This window comes from Liolophura sinensis, chromosome 12, assembly GCF_032854445.1.
Source record: "Liolophura sinensis isolate JHLJ2023 chromosome 12, CUHK_Ljap_v2, whole genome shotgun sequence".
NCBI lineage: Eukaryota > Metazoa > Mollusca > Polyplacophora > Chitonida > Chitonidae > Liolophura > Liolophura sinensis.
The window spans coordinates 28,503,671-28,527,373 of record NC_088306.1 but is presented as its reverse complement, the minus strand read 5'-3'; the positions used below and the strand labels follow the sequence as shown (position 1 = coordinate 28,527,373).

The window sequence follows — 23,703 nt, the reverse complement described above, 5'->3', positions numbered from 1 at the left end:
ACTTTTGTTAAATTCGCTTTATTTTCACCTCCAGCGCAATCAAGAGTGTGCTTATTGGCTCGGATCAGCAACGACAGGACTACAAAACTATAATGTTAAAAATTATGTAAATACTTAATGATAATTTCAGTTACTGAATTTTTAAGTCTTTCACGTGATCACGTATTTTAAGACACAGTTAAGATGGCGTGGCATAGGTTATAGAAGGTCTAGGGACTGTCTGGTGCAGTTCACTCCCTTTAAACCGAGTTCAAGGTTTCTCAAAGCCAATCATATAACGTAAAAAAAAAGAATCAAATGTAGCTTCTTGGGTTTTAACGGTCATACCCTAGGGGTCACGCACGTATGTTGTGGCTTTGGATTTATAAATCTACGGGGGTCTCGGTGATTCAGGTGTTCAGCGCGGCGGGATGAAGGACCAAGGAGCCTCTCACCATTGCTATCGACGCTGCCAGTTCAAGAGTAGCTCATGCTGGTTTCCTCTCCGGCCGAATGGGGTAAGGTCTGCAGCAACCTGTTGATGTTCTGGTGGGAGAAAGCCCGCGGACTGAGCGCCGTCTTACAAGTGAAATATTCTTGAGTATACGGCGTAAACTCCAGTCAAAACAGATTAATAAATCATACATGTACAACTAAAGGGTTGTTTTTGTGCGAAGACTTGAATGAAATAATGAATGTTTATAGGCATACAGTCGTAAACAGGAGTCATAATTCAGATTAAATGCAAGTGTAAGGACAAAGAATAAATTTGCATTCATATAAATGTTAAACATCACATCCTTGTTTTGAACATTATTAGGGGAAGGTAATATATAGAGGAGGTTGTCAAAAAAAAACCACCACACAAAAGCATTTTCAAATACCCGTTTTTCGGCAAAGAAAAAATCGAACAAATATTAAAGGCCGTATTTGGAAATAAATTCTTTACGCTCTTCCATTTGATTTCATCATTTTCATCTCTTTTTAAATAGTTCTCCATGTCGCAAGATGGTCTGAGCGTGAAGGTCACGACAAACGATGCTTCAGAGGTACAACCTTTAATGAGCAGACAATTCACAAAACACAGTACACGTGGCCACACTATACACATTGCATATCACATCCACAATTTCAGTCCCTGATGCACAGTTCCATACAGACGTAATCACCACGGTTGGGTTGTTCAGCCGGGCCTGGTCACGTCCGGGCTTGTGATGCCGCCCCTCCATCACATGAGAGCTGTAATCAGACGGACATACCGGCCATACGGGCCATACGGGATCTCAGAGCTGTAATCAGACTGACATACCGGCAATACGGGCCATACGGGATCTCAGAGCTGTAATCAGGCGGACATACCGGCCATACGGGATCTCAGAGTTGTAATCAGACGGACATACCGGCAATACGGGCCATACGGGATCTCAGAGCTGTAATCAGACGGACATACCGGCAATACGGGCCATACGGGATCTCAGAGCTGTAATCAGGCGGACATACCGGCAATACGGGCCATACGGGATCTCAGAGCTGTAATCAGGCGGACATACCGGCCATACGGGCCATACGGGACCTCAGAGCTGTAATCAGACGGACATACCGGCAATACCGGCCATACGGGATCTCAGAGCTGTAACCAGACGGACACCCCGGTCATAAGGTATCTGTGCAAGAATCATTGAAAACAAGATGTATGTCTACGTTGTCACTTACACGTACTCCACACATTACTTACATTACACTGTACTCTGACTAATTGCGACTACTACACCTTTACTGCTATTACATAACTTACATAGGTTATACTACACGGTGGATGTATATGTAACCAACTACTACACGTACACCGCGGTCAAATACAGCTACTTACCACATGCACTGAAATACACAGGGAAGATGTTACTATATTCCAAACACTTCATACTTGTAACTGTTTAACACTACTCCATTTATACACGAGAATACAAGCCGCTACATAGTGCCTACATTTAACAAAACTGTACAGTACTTCTGTATCAGTACAATGGGGTCCGCCAGCCCTGTACACAGGAAAGCAAATCTTGTAACTGATACAACAGCAGTGCCCTCTACCTACTTAATAACAATACCACTGATTTCAACACCAACACCAGTAGTCACAAATAATAAAATCTGACATTGTTATTCAAATAGATGTCACTGCTGTTTTATCAGTTTACAAGATTTGCCTCCCTTAGTAGAAGGCTGGTGAACCCATTTAGAGCTGCTGAAGTCAGACCAGTGTATACACATAACCCACCTGAGAAGCAACACGTCCCCTAGTGTAACAACGCCCGGTCTTCCAAGCATGCCTTTGCAGAGGTTACTCAAGACAAGACCACGGGCACTCTGACCACACCTTGGCTGCAAGAACCTGGCCAGGGCGGGACCAGTCCACCAACCCCTCCAGCTGAGGATACAGATGAGTGTGGCACACCACTGATTGTATAGGGCCAGGTAAAGAGATGCACGCTATCACCCCTCATAAAGCACTCGTGGCTCACTCACATATTTGAATCAGAGTCACACTAGTCCCCAAGCTGACCACAACCCAGAGAGGATTACTACTGGCTACCTTACACCATACAATCAAAAGTTTACTGTAACACCCCATTATTCAAACTGGAGAACTCAATAATGACTCCATTATTCAAACTGGTGAACTATATACATACCGCCATCTACCAGCTGATGGCCATCGTGTAAGTGTAAAAAATCTTGAGAGTTGAAGCAGCGAGTTCACAGACACGCTTCTACAACACTACACGAAAGGGAGATTCCCTCCACTCCAAAGGTCGATAGCGCTTATATCACCCTGTTACAATCAAGGTTTCCTAGTCACGTCCTCCTGACTACCCAGAAAAAGAGACGCACGCACGCACGCACAGGGTTCACCCAAGCACCACGGATTAATATATGTCACCCCAGCAACCCTGCTCACAGCGCCAAGTTTGACGGGGCTTACCAGCTGGGGGATTTGAGCCACCGATCTCTAGGTTACGAATCCACGCTTCTACCACTATACGGCCTTATACGGCCAAAATACCTTATAATCCTGCAATTGCACTGTACAATAACCAAACCCTTTTTAAACGTATGCGTAATCACAGCCCTACAGAGTTAGTTCGGGGCTGATGTTTGCTCTATTTAAATAGTTCCCATCCTAACAAGAGCTTTTTTTTTCTTTTATTGTGTCACATGACAGATTTTGAAAGCGGTACTTGTTTCTGCCTAGCTTGGACTTGGCGCTGAGAGGTTAGAGTACATGGAAACAGGACTGTTTGTTCCAGTGTCAGTATAATGTGATTACAGTGGGGCGTCCTGTCTTGTGTCTTCGGAATGATACTTCAGTAGCGGCAGCACTTTGGCGGCATGCACTCGCCTTGACACAGTACACGTACACTCACCTAATGACTCGTCGTCATATGACTGAAGGATTGTTAAGTACGACGTTAAACCCCAAAGAACATTTACATTCGCATGTAGATTTCTTTTGATAAAACAACACAAGTACATAAACTTCATTTTATCATGCAGGGTAGAACGAGAGAAAACCACACTGAAAAAATAAACGAGGAAAAAGACAAAAACAACAAAATAAACAAGATAAAAGGAAAAAAAAGAAAAACAACAGTGTTCATTTTCTCGGATATGTCGTACTTATAGATGATCGACAAACCATATGTGGGATAGTGGAAATCCAATTTGAAAAGAGTAAGCCTATGAAGTTTCGAATGTTCGAATGGATCAGTCTCCACAAGGACAGATTATTTGAAGATGTTAAGGTCGCCGTCACAGTGAGGTCGCGGGTTCGTATCCAGTTCTCCTCGTTTTTTAGTCAAGAGCCTTGTCAGACACTTGGCGAAGGTCGATGGTTTACTCAAGGCACTATAGTTTCCTCCTCCTTAAAACTTGACATCCGTCAAATTCATGAGCACGGCTTTAAAAACCAATCAATCAATCTATCATTCTGTCGGTCAATCGCCTTGAGCTTTCTGGATTTCGTCTTCATTGGTCGGGGTTTTCTCCTGGGGGCTCCGAAGCACATACACAGTGATAGGCGTCTCCTCAACCTCCGAGTCTAGAATATGGTTCTCCTTCCCTGGACACCATATCCCATTGATGTAATTGTCGTTTCCGCCGTCCATTTCTTCGGAACAATTTCCCATGTGTTTGACTCGGTCGATGTCATCCCTTGCCTCCCCGCCGTTCTTTTCGCGACCGCTTTCCCTCTCGCTTTTCCCTTCTTGGTAATCCCATTCTATTTCGCTTTTCCCTGTCTGGTGACCGCCTTCTGTCTCGTATTTGTTTTGCTGGTAACCCACTTCTGTTTCGCTTTTCCCTATTTGGTGACCGCTTTCCGTCTCGCATTTCCCTTGCCAATAACCCCATTCTATCTCGCTTTTCCCTGTCTGGTGACCGCTTTCCGTTTTGCTTTTTCGTTCTTTGTAACAGCCTTCCATCTCGTTTTTCCCTGCCAAGCAAGCACCGTCTGTCTTGCTTTCCCCTTCCTGGTTACAGCTTTCCCTCTGGCTTTGTTTTTCCTGGCCAGCACCATCCATCTCGCCTTTCGCTTTCGGATTAACGTCTTTCGCCTTGCAGTTCCCTCCTCGGTAACCGTCATCCGTCTCGCCTTTCCATTCATGAGAACAGCCTTCCCACTCGCTTTTCACTTTCTGGCATTCGCCTTCCATCTCTTTGTGGTAAATGCCTTCTCTCTCCTTTTCCCCTTCCTGTTCCATCCCAATCTTGTTATTGTCTGGAAATGTCGTAGAATGTCGCATAGTTGTAGAACCACAAGCATTAAGTGAAGGATTCAAATTGTTAAAACTGTCATCGGTAGCAGTTTCTGTACTGTGACAATATCTCGCTAGCCTCCTCCTGAATGTCTCTGTGAACACGGAGTATAGAACTGGATTAGATATAGTGCTCAACGCCATCATCACGTGTTTAGCCGTGTGAGCTCCCGATGACACGTGTCTGCTATTGTCCGTGTCGGTGATTTCCTGCAAAACAATCAAATAATACTGATGTTAAAGATCAAAGTGTCAAAAAGCAAAATGCTCATAGCTGTATACCACTCATAGTTGTCAGAATACCGATAGTTAACTTAGGCTATAATGCGCAAGTCACAACGCATGATCCCGAGATGTCAGCTGAGTTAATTCTTACATGTACATATACGTCGCTGGTGGGAAGGTCTGCAGCAACCTGCAGATGGTCGTAAGTTTTCCCCCGGCTCTGCCCGATTTCATCGTACCAAATTGCTGGTCCTTGTCGTATAAGTGAAATATTCTTGATTACGGCGTGACACACCAATCAAATAAAAGTGCGCGTTATTGTGACGTCACACAGTACCAGCGCTGTCTGCAGTCGATATAGCTAGCATGATTTTTTTCTCTCCCCTTCCCCTGACGTCAGATGGCGCATTCAACCTACGCAGACTACGCCAAGGAACCAGGCCAGATTTTTTCTTAGCTCAGCTTTACGTGTAGCGACAAAATCGTTATCCGCATGCGGAGAAGGGTATATGGAGATTTAAACCCTGTATGTCAGGCTCGGGGTTAAAATTTTAAACCCGGGGTTTAAATACACATATACCCTTCTCTACTCGCAGATAACTTATAATATGTAGGCATATGCCCAAAGGCTTCTGTATTTATAAATCACAACAGACTTGTACTTACCTCAATTGTGAAAAGGACAAAATATGTAAGCCACAGGAGACAGAAGACTGAGGTGAGAAGAATCGCCATATGGAGAACTCGTACTTTGCCGCGATTGACAGTGTAGCCGCCCTGGCCAGGTTTAGCTCCCTTGTTTCTCTTACTCAAGCGGTACATGAAGGCCACCAACCGAAAGTAGTTCGTCGAGATTAATAACAGAGGAATGACATAGGAGACGGCCAGAACGACGCTGGCGTAGATTGTCTCAAAGTTTTCGGGAATGTCGTGAGAGCCGCAGGAGAGATGAGTGCCGTTGCCGTATTCGTCTGGAACCATCTTGGCCGAGTACTCGTAGAGCTGCGGGGCAGAAGTTACAACGGAGACAATCCAGATACCGAGAATGACAAGCAGCGTATTGCGGATGGTGAGAATCTTCTGACACGCGATGGCGAAGTAGCGCTCAAAAGAAATGGCAGTCATCGTAGATATGGCCGACATTATCGTCAAAAGAGGCACGAATTGAGTGATTTTGCATGTGACATCACCTGAAAAGTACAGATAAACTAATGAATTTTTGAGAAAGTATTAGGTTTTATTTTTGGTCATATTTTTTCCTACAGAGAGTCACACGTGACATCTTCATGCACCTTAGCAGGAATCCGGCCCATTTTACCATTTACGTTTTTTTACACTGTAATAAGCCATGCAGTTGGACCCAGCGCCTGGACTACCTGTTATTTGTGTATAATTAAAGACGTACAACCAGAGCAGCGACGACAGTGCACGTGATAGCTGACATATGCTCGCAAATGAAAGTAGCTCGTGGAGATTAATAAGGTGAAATACCGCCTCTTGTCTATTTACCCCAGTTAGGCTTTATTCTAAATGTTCATGAAAATGATTAAAAAGTAGCAAATCACACGTTCCCTAGCACCATTGCTTAAACAGAATTAGGTAAAAAAATATGCAGTGATGTTGACTGCAATATTTTATACCCCACTGGTCTAGAAATACTCAATATTTATGCGTTGAAACAGACATTTGTATACCAGCCGTCAACCAATAAGGACGTCCCAGGTCAATAATCGCAAGGCCAATTCCCAAAACGATGTTTAACGCAAATTACTAAAGAACTAAGAGAGTACATTAAGTACGAAAATAGGATGGAATCATACAAAGAGAAGCGGTCAACAGTTTTCAGTGAGTATTCAAATCAGTATTCAAATCGTGACCATGCTACATTTTCAGTTGTCGATAACAAAATCTTATTTTGTTGCGGTTTGATTGCAGATGTGGCTATCTAATTCAACACGATGAATGTACACCTTTTAGCTCGGAGTTAAGCGGAATTAGACACAATCATGAAGCAGAGCGCAGGAGATTCCGAACGCTCTGTCCATATTTACTTACAAGAAAATTGTACTCAATGTTAAAACTTGAGGAACTTGGAGTGAAGGCGTTTGATGGAATAATGTTTCAGTCAAGTAAGAGAGATTACGAAGCCAGCTGCAATGTCTCCCACAGCTACTGAAGTAATGTACATGTACTTTTTATCGTCGCAAACGCTGCCCGGTCCAAAGCTGGAAGTTCATTGCGCACATTTCAGTTTAGTCCAGGTGATGCTAAACTGCGCTCCGCGTAAAGCAGAAACACGGGTGGGGGTGGGGGGTGTGGTGGGGTGTTGGTGGGGTGCTTTGTTCTGACGTTAGGTTTGGTAAAGATTTTGGCAAAGCGCTCCATTTAAAAACCTGATGCAGTTGGTGTGGCAACTTGTCACGGCGTTTGAGACAGCTTACCCACCAAATACTTCTCCATCGCCTTTTTGCAGATACTTGTGTTCCTTACCTTTTCTTCTGTCTATTTATGGCAAGCACACTGTGGATCCTTTATTTTCTAGGCCGAATTGGAAATGCTTAAAGGCTCCCGCTGTACTGAGAGCCTCGATAAATTTCACAAGCGCGGGTGACTGCAGGAGGTTTTTAAATGGAGCGTGGTTTGGGGAAATTCTTGGCTGAACAAAGTTTTTGCCAAATCTGACAGTATAGCAATGTCCTCAACACTGCACGTTTAAACACTTAAAACTGTTCTGCTTATAATAATGTAGTCCACCGTGCACATTATGGGGCAAAGTGTGGGACAAAAAACTGACCGCAGACGACACGCCTCTATGTGCAATAAGCCTACCTTTACAACGTAGGTGAGCGAATTGTTAGACCGCACACCAAGTATACTTGTTTGCCGCTGTGTGACGGCTGTACTTGCATTTTATGGCAAATATCAGTTACGAATCAATAATGAAACATCTGCTACGGATTCGTTATACAGTAGGCCTACATAAACATCCGGTAGGCCTACACACACATATGGTAGGCCTATACATACATCCGGTAGGTCTACACAAACATCCGGTAGGCCTACACATACATCCGGTAGGCCTACACATACATACGGTAGGCCTACACATACATCCGGTAGGCCTACACATACATCCGGTAGGCCTACACACGCATGCACTATAAATGACGGAGATGACGCAGCGATTCTAGATCAGTCACCTCTGATCACTTGCATTTAACATATTACTGCATTGTTTAAAACTAGCCCTGCATAAGCAATGGTGCTATATGGCGAGTAGGTTTTTATTTTTTAAGCATTTACGTATGCATCGATAGTTAGAGTAGAGCCTAACTGTGAACTGGCCGGGTTTCACCAACAACCACACTGTCGCTGCAGATCTAGATTTACTCTCCATGCTGATGTATTGTGAACGCTCTGATATACGCCTCACAATTCCATACATGTCAATCATTTCGCACAGAATTGTAGGCAGGGTTTGACTGCATTATATAGAATCCTTTCGTGTTGAGAGACAGATAACATAACAATGTCAGATCCGATGGGAAGAGCTTTATATGTCCTTGATATTTTCAATGGTAGACTACATTGTATAAATTCTCTCTCCTTATATAGACAACTTTGGTGTATTTTACGTCTGATAAAAGCATTGTTAAAAGTTGAGTAGAGATCTGTGCCTCCTGCAGAAGAGATTTACATTGCTGACATACTGCTGAACTACGTAATTGTAAATTTACAGTTAGAATAAAAGAATCGGCCAATTTACAACAACAACAAAAAAATCGGTAGCCTAAATTGCCAGCACATTTTTTTTTCGTAAAATGATTTTTTTTTCACGGTGTACAATACATTTAAAACGTGTATGATCGGATCATGTAATTACTGTTTATGCAGGTGCTTGTAATATGATTACATATGCTTATTTAGGTTTATGTCTTCACGGCGCGTGCCGCTTTAGTTTTGACGGGTTTGTGAATTTCTCATTTCTGTGGTTGATGATGGCCGTAAATTTAGGTTACGTGAGTTGTTATACCTGCCAGGAGATTTAACAAAGAAAAAGACCTCTAAAATTCGAACTAGACATCACTAAATACACCACTTAGAACCATACATGAATATACTTTCAGTTTTTTTTTTTTTTTTAGATTTTTTTGAAAAGAGTTAAAGGCGCTCAAACATTTGAATTGTACGGCGGGCTTTATGGACCATAGCATCAGAGGTTGGAAACTCAGACGTCAAACCCAACCCTAATCGCGACACTCAGTGTTGGAAGAACTCTTTTTGCCTATGAGTAAAAGATTACTAAAATAATGTACTCCAAAATTCCTTCCTTCTGATGAAACTCAGGAATAAAAAAAGGTGATGTGACGTCAGAGTTCCTAGATACTGTCATTGTAGCCCATAAAGCTCACCATAGTATTCAAATTTTTGAATGCCTTTCAACACTGTTAACAAAATTTGAATTAATAAAGGAAAGTATTTTTACGCATAATTTTCATAGGTTGTACAATGAACCTTACTTCATAGTTTAACTTTCTTTTACGTTAAGCAATCTCCTTTGTTTAAAAATGTAAGATTTTAGTTTCTCTCTCTCTCTCTCTCTTCGCTTGGCACTCAGCACTGAAAGGTGAGAGCAAGGAAAAAGGGCTTGTTGGCCCAGTGTCATTATAATGTGATTGGGTGGGGAGTCATGTCTTCGCATGATACTTTAGTAGCGGCATCACTGGCGGCACGGACTCGCCCTTAACATTAAGAAGAAGACAGTATACGTACAAACGTCGTTATATGGTGGAACATTTGTTAAGTACGACATTAAACCTCAAGCGTGCATATACATGTGTGTTAACAGAGCTTGACATATTGGTTTGATTGTAGTTTAACGCCATATAGGGCCTACTCAAGAATTTTCCACTTATGCAATCGCAAACTGGGTCCGGTTTTCACAAAACTTCCTGAATACTGTAAATTGCTTATGGACGTCTGTGTCTTTTATATCTAATTGCAATGTAGAACGTGCACTATTTCGCCAAAAATCTTGATTGAAACACTACATGGTGCTTGGCGAGAACAATGCGCAAATTGCTTAAGGAAGTATATGTTAATTAAAGGTGTTAATTGGTAAAACTAAAAAAACATAAGTTTCGTGAACTCGACCTCACTTTTATCTGCAGGTAGACAACACATCTGTACATCGCATATACAAGTATATAATCAGGGCCTCATGAAACGTCTTATATTCTTTCACTTAAGCAAAAGCGTTTTACTTTAGCAACATGATACTGTACTTCAGAAGTGTTTCTCTTAAATGTTGTCTATATTGGACATAGGCAAAAAACTACCCGCTTAAGCACTTTACTGGACTTTAGGAAGTTTCGTGAAACCCAGAGTCAAAGTTTTCAAAAGTGTATTAGCAGTTAAGCTGCGTATTAACTTTAGTCTGGACTTTTATATCAGACCAAGACTTGTATTAAGATTTAAGCCTGGAATAAGTTGTAATATAATTGTGAACAATCTGTCCCAGGACTCATGCATAGACCGAAAGTAAATACTTACTGGCGTAGAGATCAATCTGGTTGTCAAAAGGTACGACCAGCTTCAGGGGTAGAGAAAGGCCCGCAAGCAAGATGCTACTGACGGATAGATTCACGATGAACAGGTCTGCACTGCGTCTCATCATGGGTGTCCGGGTGACCACTATTATGACCAGGATGTTCAGTACTACCCCCAGGGCACACATACTCAGCATCACCCCAGCCATCCAACTCCCCTCAATATTGTCATCTTTGCTCGTCATCAGGTCGCAGTTCGAATCTGCTTAATGCAACGGGCCTTAATACTGTATATAAACACAAATCTGTACTAGTCAATTGTGGGACTCTTTGAGTACCCTATGAAATTTTGCAAGACCTTAATACATATAAATAAAGGTCTGCATAAGCCGAATACCCTATGAAGTTTTTGGCAGTAGACGTATACGTGCCGCTGTGATTTCCAGGACACAAACCCTGGAAGAAATTGTATGAATCGGTGCAACCGGAATCTTTAGGAATATTACTTGTTCGCAAACTGTCGAAAATATATCTGCAGACGGTACTTTCATTTGAAGCCGTGCTTTCAAAGGTATGGTTCCTTTTTGGGCTTGTTCAATCAAATATACAGGCCTGTAGCAACATCTGTTACACGCGCTCTGCCATTCAGGAGGACTTCGAGTAACCTAAATAACAACAGGGCTTAATTATCCATGGTTTTATACTTCAGGTCCGTGTCTGTAAAGGTTTGCATATAATGTACATGCGTATGTCCAATTTCTCACCGTCTCCATCAGTTCGTTATCACCTCATACAAGTGTATCGGCCGTAATTACGAGCGCAATTTAACTAGGACCGCATCAATATAACTTGTCGGCTGGGAAACTTTTCCTCCGATAATGAGCCACAACGTGCAGCTGGTGTGAAGTTACTCAACAGACATGTGAAGCGCTGCTTCATGACAGGGTGTATATTCTACACAATATCACCTGTACATAACACTTTTAAACATCTTTTTGTCATACTCACGCCACCTGATAGGTTTAATGCGTAAACATCGACTACTACCGGCCTGACGCCCGCGGTGGTGACGAGGTCTCGTGTTCATAGTCACGTGATGTTGCGGTTTTATGTCGTCTGCAACTCACCAGCCAGTTAAACGGAACTGTACCGGGATTTACAATGTAGGCCTTCGAGGTTCACATGTCATAATTCTCTAAATCTCCATGTTTAAGTGATGGAGTATGTATGTAAGCCGATTTATCCGTTTAATTTAACTGGTAGCCTGTTTTAAAGGCAAAGAATGATATTAGTAGGCATAAGTCAAACAGGCCTACCGTAAAACACTGTTCGATTTATTTTTGTTAAAATGGTTTCAACAGGGAAATATGCATTGGAAACGCTGAGTGAACCAGTTAGAAGTGGGCACATCGACTGAGGCATCAGTGTGCATGCACAGGTCTGGTAGAGAAACCTGCAGGTCGAGATCAAGCGTGGCCTCTTATTCCTGTATCTGTAGTGCATGACATGTTCTAACATGCGAGTTTATAAACCTTTCACTCTTCACTGAAAGGGGTAAAAGTGGCTTTAGTAGAAACCCTGATTTAATCCTGGTGTGACGCCAGAAAAATTTCGAAAAATTCCGAGCGTTGATGGAAAGTAGGCCTATGCATAAAACAGGATTCTAATAGCAAGATTCAAAAGAGCCATTTTTAACACAAAATTCAAAACTTTGTGACAGTGCTTAGTTTTCGTTGAAGTTGAATTTCCACACACTTGATTAAAAATGTGAGCTGGTGAAAATATACAAAACAACAAAAAACACACAAACATATCCCCCCCGCCCCCATGAGATCATATAGCTTCGAGCGACAAAGTAAACCACACTCCTATGAGATCATAAAGCTACAGGAGACCAAGTAAAGCCATACTCCCAGGAGATCATACTGCTACAAGAGACAAAGTAAAGCCACACTCCCATGAGATCATACTGCTACAAGAGACAAAGTAAAGCCACGCTCCCATGAGATCATACAGCTACAAGAGACAAAGTACAGTCATACTCTCATGAGATCATGCAGCCACAAGAGACCAAGTAAAGCCACACTCCAAGATCATACAGCCTCAAGAGACCAAGTAAAGCCACACTCCCATGAGATCATACAGCTACAAGAGACCAAGTAAAGCCACACTCCCATGAGATCATACAGCTACAAGAGACAAAGTAAAGCCACACTCCCATGAGATCATACAGCTACAAGAGACAAAGTACAGTCATACTCTCATGAGATCATGCAGCCACAAGAGACCAAGTAAAGCCACACTCCAAGATCATACAGCCTCAAGAGACCAAGTAAAGCCACACTCCCATGAGATCATACTGCTACAAGAGACCAAGTAAAGCCACACTCCCATGAGATCATACAGCCTCAAGAGACCAAGTAAAGCCACACTCCCATGAGATCATACAGCCTCAAGAGACCAAGTAAAGCCACACTCCTATGAGATCATACAGCTACAAGAGACAAAGTAAAGCCACACTCCCAGGAGATCATGCAGCTACAAGAGACCAAGTAAAGCCACACTCCAAGATCATACAGCCTCAAGAGACCAAGTAAAGCCACACTACCATGAGATCATACTGCTACAAGAGACCAAGTAAAGCCACACTCCCATGAGATCATACAGCTACAAGAGACCAAGTAAAGCCACACTCCCATGAGATCATACTGCTACAAGAGACCAAGTAAAGCCACACTCCCATGAGATCATACAGCTACAAGAGACCAAGTAAAGCCACACTCCCATGAGATCATACAGCTACAAGAGACCAAGTAAAGCCACACTCCCATGAGATCATACAGCTACAAGAGACCAAGTAAAGCCACACTCCCAGGAGATCATACAGCTACAAGAGACCAAGTAAAGCCACACTCCCATGAGATCATACAGCTAGAAGAGACAAAGTACAGCCATACTCTCATGAGATCATGGAGCTACAAGAGATAAAGTAAATTCCATTTACAATGGTTATAGATATATCATACTAAAACGTGTCATCAATTTCAAAAATGTTAGTCAGAAACCGGGTCAAGAATAAACTCGCTCTTCCATAAATACATAATGTAATCTATCTAACATGGCACCCGAGGGAATACATGTAAGTTCTTGGTGACGTTTACAATAATAAATCAGAAAAAGCTCAATCAGAAAAACTCCCTTTTCCTTTCAATAACCTACAGGACTTCAAGCATATCAGTGTGTAGAGCTTGCTGTGACTTTGATAGTGAATGCGATTGAATTTACGGAGCTGAGTATAAGTCACATGTTAACTTAGTAAGACACTGATCGTCAGAATTTTGTACATAATATTCAGTTGCTATGCCAACGTGTTCACGACACGTGGTAATTAAAGCTTTAATTATAGGCTACATTAGGCGAATATCGGAATATGATCCACGACAAACATCTGCATGTCGCAAGGGAACCCGACCTAACAGGTCTCTCCAGCTACTAATTACACACATACAACAAATAATAGGTCTACTGCCACCTTACCTTCCTCGCACTATCATCCTACTTTATTCTCAAGTTACCGGACTTCGTCAATGGTACCTTATTGCGTGTCACCGGTCGTTTTGGAAATGGGTGTTTGTGGCTTGATTTCGTGATGATTCTGCTTTTTTGACAATTTCTGGTACTAACAACGAGTTCCGATGGTAAAATGACATGCAGACGGTGACGGTGATTCACCTATAGCATTTATTCAGGCCATATACTGCCCCTGGCCATTAAAGTTTTGGGCTCAAATCTGGTTGGGGCCTCCGTGGCCTAGTGGTAAGAATGCAAGCGCAGCAGAATGACTCTGGAGCCTTTCACCAATGCCGTCGCTAGGTGTTCAAGTCAAGCTCACGCTGGCTTCCTCTCTTGTTGTATGTGTGGAAAGTCTTTCAGCAAACGGCACATGGTCTTGGGTTTCCCCCGAGCTATAATGGCAGCCGTCCTCAGTGAAATACATGTATTCTTGAGTACGGCATAAAACACAAAATGAAATAGAGAAACCAGATCTGTCTCGACTGACGGATTCCGCGTCGGCGTTTCGTCAGGATATTCGTCAGGTATCTTGAGAAGGGTGATAGTTTACTCTTGGCACCAGCCCATGAACGCCAATCAAACATGGCATATAATTGCAGAAACCACTCCCAACAGCGTAAATCTCCGCCAAAAGTAAATGTAGAAATTCATCCACTCTATGGAACATGGGCCAACAACATTTCACTTATGTGACGGCGACCAGCATTATAGTAGAAGGAAACCAGGCAGAGCCCGGAGGAAACCCATGATCACCCGCAGCGACAGCATTGGTCAATTTGGTGAGACGTTCCTGGGTGATTGTGCGGTGATGGCACGGCAAACACCTCGGCCACCTGTATATCTGAGGAACACTCTTAGCGATCTTTGAACGTCATAACATGTACAAACCATGCTGATATTCTGGGACAGGTTTTCGGTCCTAATCTAAAATAATGGTAAAACTTCAATTGGATTTCCATGTGAAGGTCAACTTTTTTGGATAAAATATCTGATATGAAGCTTCTTCCAAAAAGAAAAATATATATAATAATAATAAAAATATATAATAATAATAATAATAATAATGAGTAAAGCAAGCAAGCAAGCAAAGCGCAAGAATCTCATTGCTTTACTCCGATCCACACCCCCTGTAGAACTGTACTATTACCTCTGCCAAAGTAGGCTATGTTATATTTGTGTTTCCGTCTTGTCATTGTCGGTCACCTTACGGAAAAGTTTATATATATATGCATGTATGCTGATACTTTTCAACAATTTTCCAGTCGTAAGACGACCAGGAGTCAATGGGTGTGTGTAAATACGCTGTGTCCTCTTCTGGCAGGGACAGCCCATTCCACCAAAGTGCTCCGACCACTGAAGTGTCATGCTGAAGACACCAGGCATGACACCACCACGCAGTCACATTACTCTGACACTGAGCTATTCAATCCGGTTTTCTTACCCTCAGTGCTGTGCGTCAAGCCAAGCAGCAACAAGTACCATTTTTAAAGTCTTTGATATATAAAGTCTCTCGACTTTGAGGCGAACAATCAAACCGTTAAGCCACCAAAGCGGTCCGAAAAGCCCGCGCAGGAATTGGATAAAACATTGACCATATGCACACGACCAGTGCATTAAACTTTGGTGATGATCCCGAAGTAGGAATGAATGCAGAGCACAGTACCACTGTTTGGCAGTGATTGAATTGCAGAGGTATTGCATTCTTGGTGTGCTACGAGACCTGGTACCTCAAATGTCATTGTAAGTTAAATGTGCTTCCATTCATGTGACCAATCAGCAACTATTCCAATCTCACCGTTGCTATGTTTTTAATCCCTCTGCCCTAGTCTTCAATATTCGAGTAAAACTGTTGCATAAACTGAGGTCGCAAACCTGTAACAAGGTGTCCAACACCTATCAAACGCTCCTTTGGAAAAAGTGGTAAGACCCACATTTTCCAGTTTCATACTATTAAACCAGTGTTACACGCGTCAGATGATCTTGATTCACATTGTATAGCTTGGACAATATGGGTGTTCAAAAATACCCGTTTTATCAAGCTTGACATTGACATTTTAACTGACAAATAAAAGTTAACCCAGGGTTAGGTACACTTAGCCTTGTATTAAATCTAACGCTGCTTTGAACAACACAAAGTTAAGGCCAGACTAAAGTTGAACCTAATGTCAGGTGATTTAACCCATGGTTACTGGCTGACAACCTTCTGAACAACATGTCAAACAAGAGTTTTAGGAGAAATATGGCGTACACTGAACTTTTAAAAAGCCACATTATTCCACCTTTAATGATATTCCTCCACCCATACTTACCACTCGATTACTCGTTTATTTGATTGTCGTTTTAAGACATACTCAACACATTCATTTACACATCTAGATGATGATACACACATATACAATAAAAGTATTTTTATATAAAACATTCAAGTATTAGAGTATAAGGCTTCCTTTCAAATCTGCAGATGTCTCTGTTAAAGTCATTTTGGGTACTTTCCAGACTTTAATTGTCCTTTTTGTCAGACAACAAACTTGACTGTAACTTCCTTATTTCAGGCTCAAACATCTCCAGACACAGCTTTCCTTCCTCATCAAAGAAACTGGCCACCGATCTCGCCATGTTAGTTTCTCGCTTCTGTTGTGTCTTGCCATCAGTGAAAACCATGTTCAGATTATAGATGTCATCGTATCTGCAATGAAAGAAAATTGTTTTGTCTGTTTCTTTTGCGTGCCTGGAATTTATTCAGGCCATCACGACAAATGTTTATTGGGGGCATAAATCGGACAGATCCTCCAATAACCGGCTACACTCTGATGGTTTTATTGGGCTTTTTCCTTTTCTCACAGTGTTAAATCTCTTTCTTAAGCCAAAATAAAAAAAAAATAATCTTTTTGAGTTCTTCCAAAATAATTCTTGACACTTACCTCTTGAGGTAGGAGGACAGGGTCCATATATTGTCGGGGTCGATCCCTGCCTTGTCCTTCTCCAAGGCCACCAGGAAAATCCCTCTCTCCTTGTACGAAGTGTACAATGTTAAAATGCCCATAAGCAAAAAATAACTGACCAGTCAAGGGAGATAACTCCTACTAACTTCGATGATTTTAAGTTTTGCATTAACAAGGCAGATAACACTTACATGTAGTAACCTGATACAGTTCAAGTGCTCTTGTACCCCAGCATGTTCCTGTCAGCTGATACTGCCCGTAGGCTTTCACAATAACCCTTGCATTACTATACTATAAAAGTGTTCAGAAACTAACTCTCTGAATAGCCAACGGCATTCTGATTGCTTCTGGTAGGGTATTTTCAGCCAATCATTGATCAGCCCTTATAAGTGTGTATTTGTTTCAAAGCAAATGGGATCTGATTTATTCCTTGACACAACATTACACAACAGCAATCAGCAGTGCTATGAATGGCGATGGGTGTGCTTTTATAGAAACGAACAGGCAGCGGAAAGTCACTGTGATATCAGGCAATACCGGTGATAGCAAAACAAGACGAACAGCTGATGTAGTGTATTTGTTTTGCCACTAATTTCTATCAAGCCTTTTTTTTTGCCTCATAATGACCGTTCTCCCAATAACCCTTAGTACACTGATGTGCAGAGAGTTATTTTTTGCGCTAGCAGTTCTACGTCTAGTGTGAAATAAATTTACTCCATGTACTGCATCCATCTCACTTCAGCTGGGGGGCGCTGGCGACAATTTGCCCAGCCCCAATCCCCTTAGGGCGACTTGTCTTCCACCAATATGGTGTGCAAGTGTCTACATAACAGATTGGAAACATTGGCCATCAAATAAGTGAACAATTCTAAAGTAACTAATGAACTCAGTTAAATGCTGAAAGGATACGAGACAACGCATACGATGAGGATAGGACGAGACTCTGGGAATGGCTTTGTGTAATCCCAGATGAGAGCGAAGAGAGCAAAGCCTACTGCAATGGTACAGATTGACAGACGGCCATCCATCAGCCTATGAGACTCCACGCATCCATTCTTATCTACCAGTACCTGGCAACAGAATGAAACACAGATTCTGTCAATGAATACAACATAAGACTAACTGCATAGAGAGAAAAACCAGAAGAGCGACCACAGTGTGATATGTGAGTGAGTGGGTAAGTGAGTGGGTGAGTGAGTGAGTGCTTGGGTTTAATGCCGTACTTAACAAAGTCTTTTTATTAAACATGGCGCATCTGTGTTCAAAACGGGTAAGTAGCAGGCTGCAGACAGCTGTCTACAGCTGCCCCCATCACTGTCTAACTGGAACACTCTTTAAACTCATTAAACCTACAGTAATTGTAACATAACTCCTTCCAATAGTCGCCTACTTTTGATTTCTGGCCTTCTTCTCTAATTCTAAACACTGAATTATATGGTAAAAACAGCAGTCTGAGTAAGTCTGGACTAGTGACTTCTAATAAGTGGCCTGCAACATCACTGCATCTCAGTTTATTTATTTCGCAATTGACGTAATTCAGCCTAAGAAACTTGATGCTGATTATAATATCTACACTTATGAATTTTTCTTCCATTCTCTGCAAATACGGCATGTGACTGAACAAACCCAATATCTTCAGCCATTTCACAGCTTGAAAATGGTGTGTAATAATCATCAGTATAGCCTGGCTTCACATATTCTTACAGGAATTCAACTCCACCTTCACAGGGAGATAATGCAAAGGCAACAGAGCACTAAGACCACAGCATAAGACACTGCATACATTACCTTTTTAGCCCCATCATCTAGGGCGTTTTTAAGCGCTGAACCATCCCACTTATCAACCTTAATTGGAGTATCGTTCTCATCATCAGGCTTCTGAAAAGATTCATATATATATATTTATTTTTACAAACACACAAATACATGGTAGATTTTTCAGTCTTTTTCAGTCATATTTTGAGTCAAAGTCCGGCTTTTTTGTTTGCTGCAGATTTATGTTGCTTTCATTTCTATTTTTTTTCCTTTAGTCGGTTTTGATACACTTGGAGAGTCCAGTGTTGTCAGAATCTATGAGCCACAGGCTAGATAAAGACTTTTTATACTACATATACATCTTGTTATACCACCTACATCGCATATAAGAACGCAAACTTGATGCTTAGAAACGTTATCTGAATTAATGTCGAAACGCTTGAACCTTTTACACTGAATGGATCCGGCAAGTCATCTTCGTCAGTGTCACAGATATGACTGTCATAATACTAACATTAGGCCAATGTGGTACATGTAGCTCCCAAACTAATCAAGCTGTATTTCAACTAACAAGTGAAGTGAAGAAACATATGATGGTTTACAAATAAAACATCAACTTTTCATACAAATATTAATGACTTACAGGCTCTCAGAAAACATCATTTTGAGTTGCATTTTATCAATTTTTCCTAGATATGCCCCAGCAAAGTTTACATGTGCATGAATGTTGCTATTCAAGCTGAAAAATCACCATCTTGCGAACTGAGCTTTTCAAAAACCCCAAACTAACACTTGTGGCATGCGACTGCTGTACAATCAGTTGTACCATGTGAATAGGTGTCAGCAGTAGTGTACATGTGTAAAGTTTTGTACCGGGCTAGTAATGGTATCAAGATCTTAGAATGTGACAGCAGATTGACAAATGGGACTAAAGTTAAGTTAACATAAAAACAGAGAAAGTCAGAAACTATCTTGTGACCATGTCATGTTTTCAATACGATTTTATGACAACACATTTTAACGGACACATGCCATCTTGACAGTTTAGTTCAGAAAACAGAAATATGTGGGACCTGCTAGTTTAGCTTGCTTGGCTCTTCAGTTTGTCGTACGACAAAAAGTAAGGTCTTCATGCAATTCGACCTCTCAGCACATGCTACATTAGGCTTAATTGAGGACTAGAGGATTCAAATTCAAAAGGTGCATCAACAAGAGTTATGATGTAAAAAACTTTCCATGAATGTGTCCCCCAAACAAACATATTTTTTGTGTGATAAGTACATTATATTCGAGCACTTACAGCTGAGGGAAATCTCACCAACAAGCCAGCATTTTCCCCTCTTTTTCATGAAAAATTTCATGCTCCTTTTTTTTATTATTCCATCAGCCCAAAGATCTAAGGGTGGTTTATATTTACTGATAAGCGAAGACCACTACCATCTTTAGCCTAGACGATTTTTGCACCTGATAATCACATTGCATCTTTATTCAGCCACTCCATCGGCAGAGCCCTCTGCATACGTCATATTTAATATCCACACACATGGTCTGTCCGTAAGCAAGGACTTTTATGCACATTTCCCACCAATGACATTGACCTTTATCAGTACTAGTCGAATTCGGAATTATGGTTAGTTTGGAGCCCAGTTGAACCCTTGGCACGTCAATTATGTTGAGAAACTCACAAGATCCAAAAATATGTCACAACCTTCTGGGATTCATAGAAGTCCAAATTTTTATAACCGCAAACTCAAAATTGAGTTTTTTTCTGGTACAGATTGAGTTTATTTATATTTTAAATGCTGACTATAACCAGGTATTCAGTTTAATTCTGCTTTTAACGATCGGTGAAAGTATACATGAGGTACCGGTATATGTATGAGAGAGAGAGAAAGTTTAACTTTATTTGAGGTTCATTTCTGATCATGATTTTATTGTTGGAACATACATAAACTTTCACAAGTACATTATCCTGATCAGAGATACACACTGTATAATAAAACAGACATAAACCACGGTGGTTGATGTTCAGTTGTTGGTTGTTATACTGAACGAAAAAGAGGAATTGATAAACATTATACTAAAAGTAAACAAGTGCAAGATAAGGCGAGATAAGGCTTATCCCGCTCAGAGGTATATAATGAAATAAACCACGCATGCTCAGTTGTTGATTGTTATAAATATTAGAAGGAAAAAAGGAACTAACAAATATTACATGAAAAATAGACATGTAGGGCCCATATAGGTTTACAAATGACAACGTCAACACTGATCAGACGTATATACTGTAAAGTATTTTTATTTTCCTAGATTTACTTCAAAAATGGGTTTGCAGGAATTATTTTTTGCATAATTACTGAATGGAATACTGAAAAAAAATCTTAAAAATGTTTGACTTTCTGAGTAATAATATGGCCAAAATTACTCAAGCACGTCAAACAGGTATTATCAAAGGTGGCTATAATCCTGTTGTTTCCTACAGTGTCTCTAATCCTTGTAATCTGGATCAGAGATTAAAACGATGGGGGATGGATTATGACTATGTAAGAAAACGACATTTGCACTTACTGTGAGCAGTATTCACTTGTTTTTGCACTGGCATTTGACGGCTGAGTGAGTACTTTTAATCAGCTGGCAAAGCGATCTGTCAACTTTTAAGCAGTTGAACGTAAAATATAAATTCACCATTACTGGAGTCCATCATTAATGCAATTAACGCAATCAAGCAACACGATTCTTCCTCTGAAGCCGGTGAGGAAACACTATTAACCATTGCGCACAGCTGTCGAACGGCCATTGCACTGTTGTTTACATTTCATAATTTGTTACAAGCTCACACAGTGGTCCACAGGAGACACACAGGCCAATGGGATAGCACGTATCAAAGCAACATTCATTGGAAGCGAGTACGTGTTGTATCCACTTTTCTTTCACTTTCCAGGCATATCGAAGATTGATCAAACTAAATACGAGCAAACTCCCACATTGATTTATACCCACTAACCCTTATCACCATAGTTCGCATGTATTCAAACCTTAATTTTAATTTAATTACAGCCAGCCTATGCTTGTCATTGAAGCAGCTGTTGGCGATCAAAGTCAACCTCTCATCGCTATGCATATAGTTCCAAAAGCAATTCAGTTTTTATCCAAAAATTTGAGTATCTATACCAGAGAATTGTGTTTTTTTTAACCCTAACATTGCAAAGCTGAACAACAATGTTATTCTGAAAACTTATTCTAGAGTCAAGTAGAAGTATGTGGTGGCAACTGCTATTAAAATGACTGAGTCGATGTGCTGTGGCCTGGAAAGGTCAAACACGGGTGCACATGGAGTGAGATAAAAATTGCTCAGAACATCGCAAACCATCAGCAAATGTAATTCACAAGACTTTTACTCTTGAAAGTGTGACATACCAGATGTTTTGAAAAGACCACAGATGGATGCAAACACGGCGATACTTTCCAATACAAGTGAATTTTGCCTTCTCCCACTCGGTTTGGGAAAAGCTACTGTTTCATCCTCCCACCATTTATTTTGGACGATATAGGTATGATTTTATCCATTATAATTTATACACGCCTGAATAGTGGATATCCTCCCTTACCACGTGATGATAGATGATAAAAAATAATATGCAAGTTTTCTTTCTTTTTTTCTTTTTACATGCCGTAAAGAACTGGTTGTTTTTCTTTTCAATTTGACGTATCCCCCACATTCCATACTTTCCAGAAATTGACTTTCTGACGACTTGCCCACTGTTACTTTCAACAGCAAATGGCAACAGTCAGGGCACATGGATTGTCCTGCATTATGTCGTTTCTCGACTTCTGGCTTACACGCCACATCCTTCAACAAAAAACTATCGAGGCTTACATGCCCAACAATGCCTGTGGTGCCAAATTTTGAATGGAATGGATGTCAAATTCAATTCATTTGTCACTGCAAATTTAATGTGACAGTTTGCAGAAACTGTGGGGTTCATCATTTTGCGCCATAGCCTTCTGTCAAATTCGCACCTCCTCAGTTACATGGCTTTCTGTCTATCAGAACTAACAGCCAGCTGAAAGGTCAACCACAGATGCGCATGGGCGGGGAGCAAATAACATGGTTTAGTAGGTCAGAATGTCAACACGTCATGTAAGCGTAAGTCATAACTGTGAATTATCTTAGCCGTAAAGGCTACAGAATGCGGAAAACCTTGGCAGAGGAACAGAGGATGGCTTGGTGAACATAGTTCACTGGAGTTTTGCCCTGTTAATGCATGTATTGGTTCATTTTTGTTGCACATAGTTCCTCCGCGCTAGGCTGTTCTTACATACCACTATTTTAACCTGGATGACTCCTCGGCTGTGATCTACGCCTAACCCCATATTAAAAGATCACAGCCGAGATCCTTGGCTACATTACATTAGGGCGTCTTACTGGTTTAATTTTCCTTACCCAAAATTAAGAGTTCACAGTCGATTTCTTGGTCATGTCTTTTGTTTTATCCTAGACTGCCGCAAAAGAGATCGTGTTAGACAATGAACCAGACTAAAATACAACTCTTGTGGATAGAGACCGAGAAAAATACCTGATGTCGTGGCTGAGCCACTACCACTTACAGCCCACATGTTGTTGTTTCTCTAACAGCTACTCAATGAAATGTACACTGGAAACCTAGTTTTGTAACATGCACCAATAACTGACATAACAGGACGATGCTCAGCATGTGATCACAAACATTTACACTCTCAAAGGAGTAAAAAAGAAGAAAAATATGGGATTTACTTGAGAACCGGGAACTGCAGCAGTTCTGTTCGACGCCATGTTTGCCGGAAGTACACGTCTGCTAAATGCGAGAAACACGTTGGCCGTAGTAA

At 41.3% G+C, this 23,703-nt stretch overlaps 2 protein-coding genes across 2 annotated transcripts; both read right to left on the bottom strand.

The window, feature by feature from the left end:
* Positions 1-3,974: 3,974 nt before the first annotated feature.
* LOC135479861 (P2Y purinoceptor 4-like) lies at positions 3,975-10,812 on the bottom strand. Its single transcript, XM_064759766.1, has 3 exons — positions 10,572-10,812; positions 5,685-6,208; positions 3,975-5,003 (listed from the first exon to the last, which is right to left on the bottom strand). Exons 1-3 carry the CDS (start codon positions 10,810-10,812, stop codon positions 3,975-3,977), a joined length of 1,794 nt encoding a protein of 597 aa, XP_064615836.1.
* Positions 10,813-15,384: 4,572 nt separating this feature from the next.
* On the bottom strand, positions 15,385-23,650 carry LOC135479398 (signal peptidase complex subunit 2-like). The gene is made up of 5 exons (XM_064759221.1): positions 23,612-23,650; positions 18,871-18,960; positions 17,992-18,152; positions 17,062-17,196; positions 15,385-16,826 (listed from the first exon to the last, which is right to left on the bottom strand). The coding sequence occupies exons 1-5, from the start codon at positions 23,648-23,650 to the stop codon at positions 16,640-16,642; spliced, it is 612 nt and encodes a 203-aa protein (XP_064615291.1). The 3' UTR covers positions 15,385-16,639.
* Positions 23,651-23,703: the final 53 nt, after the last annotated feature.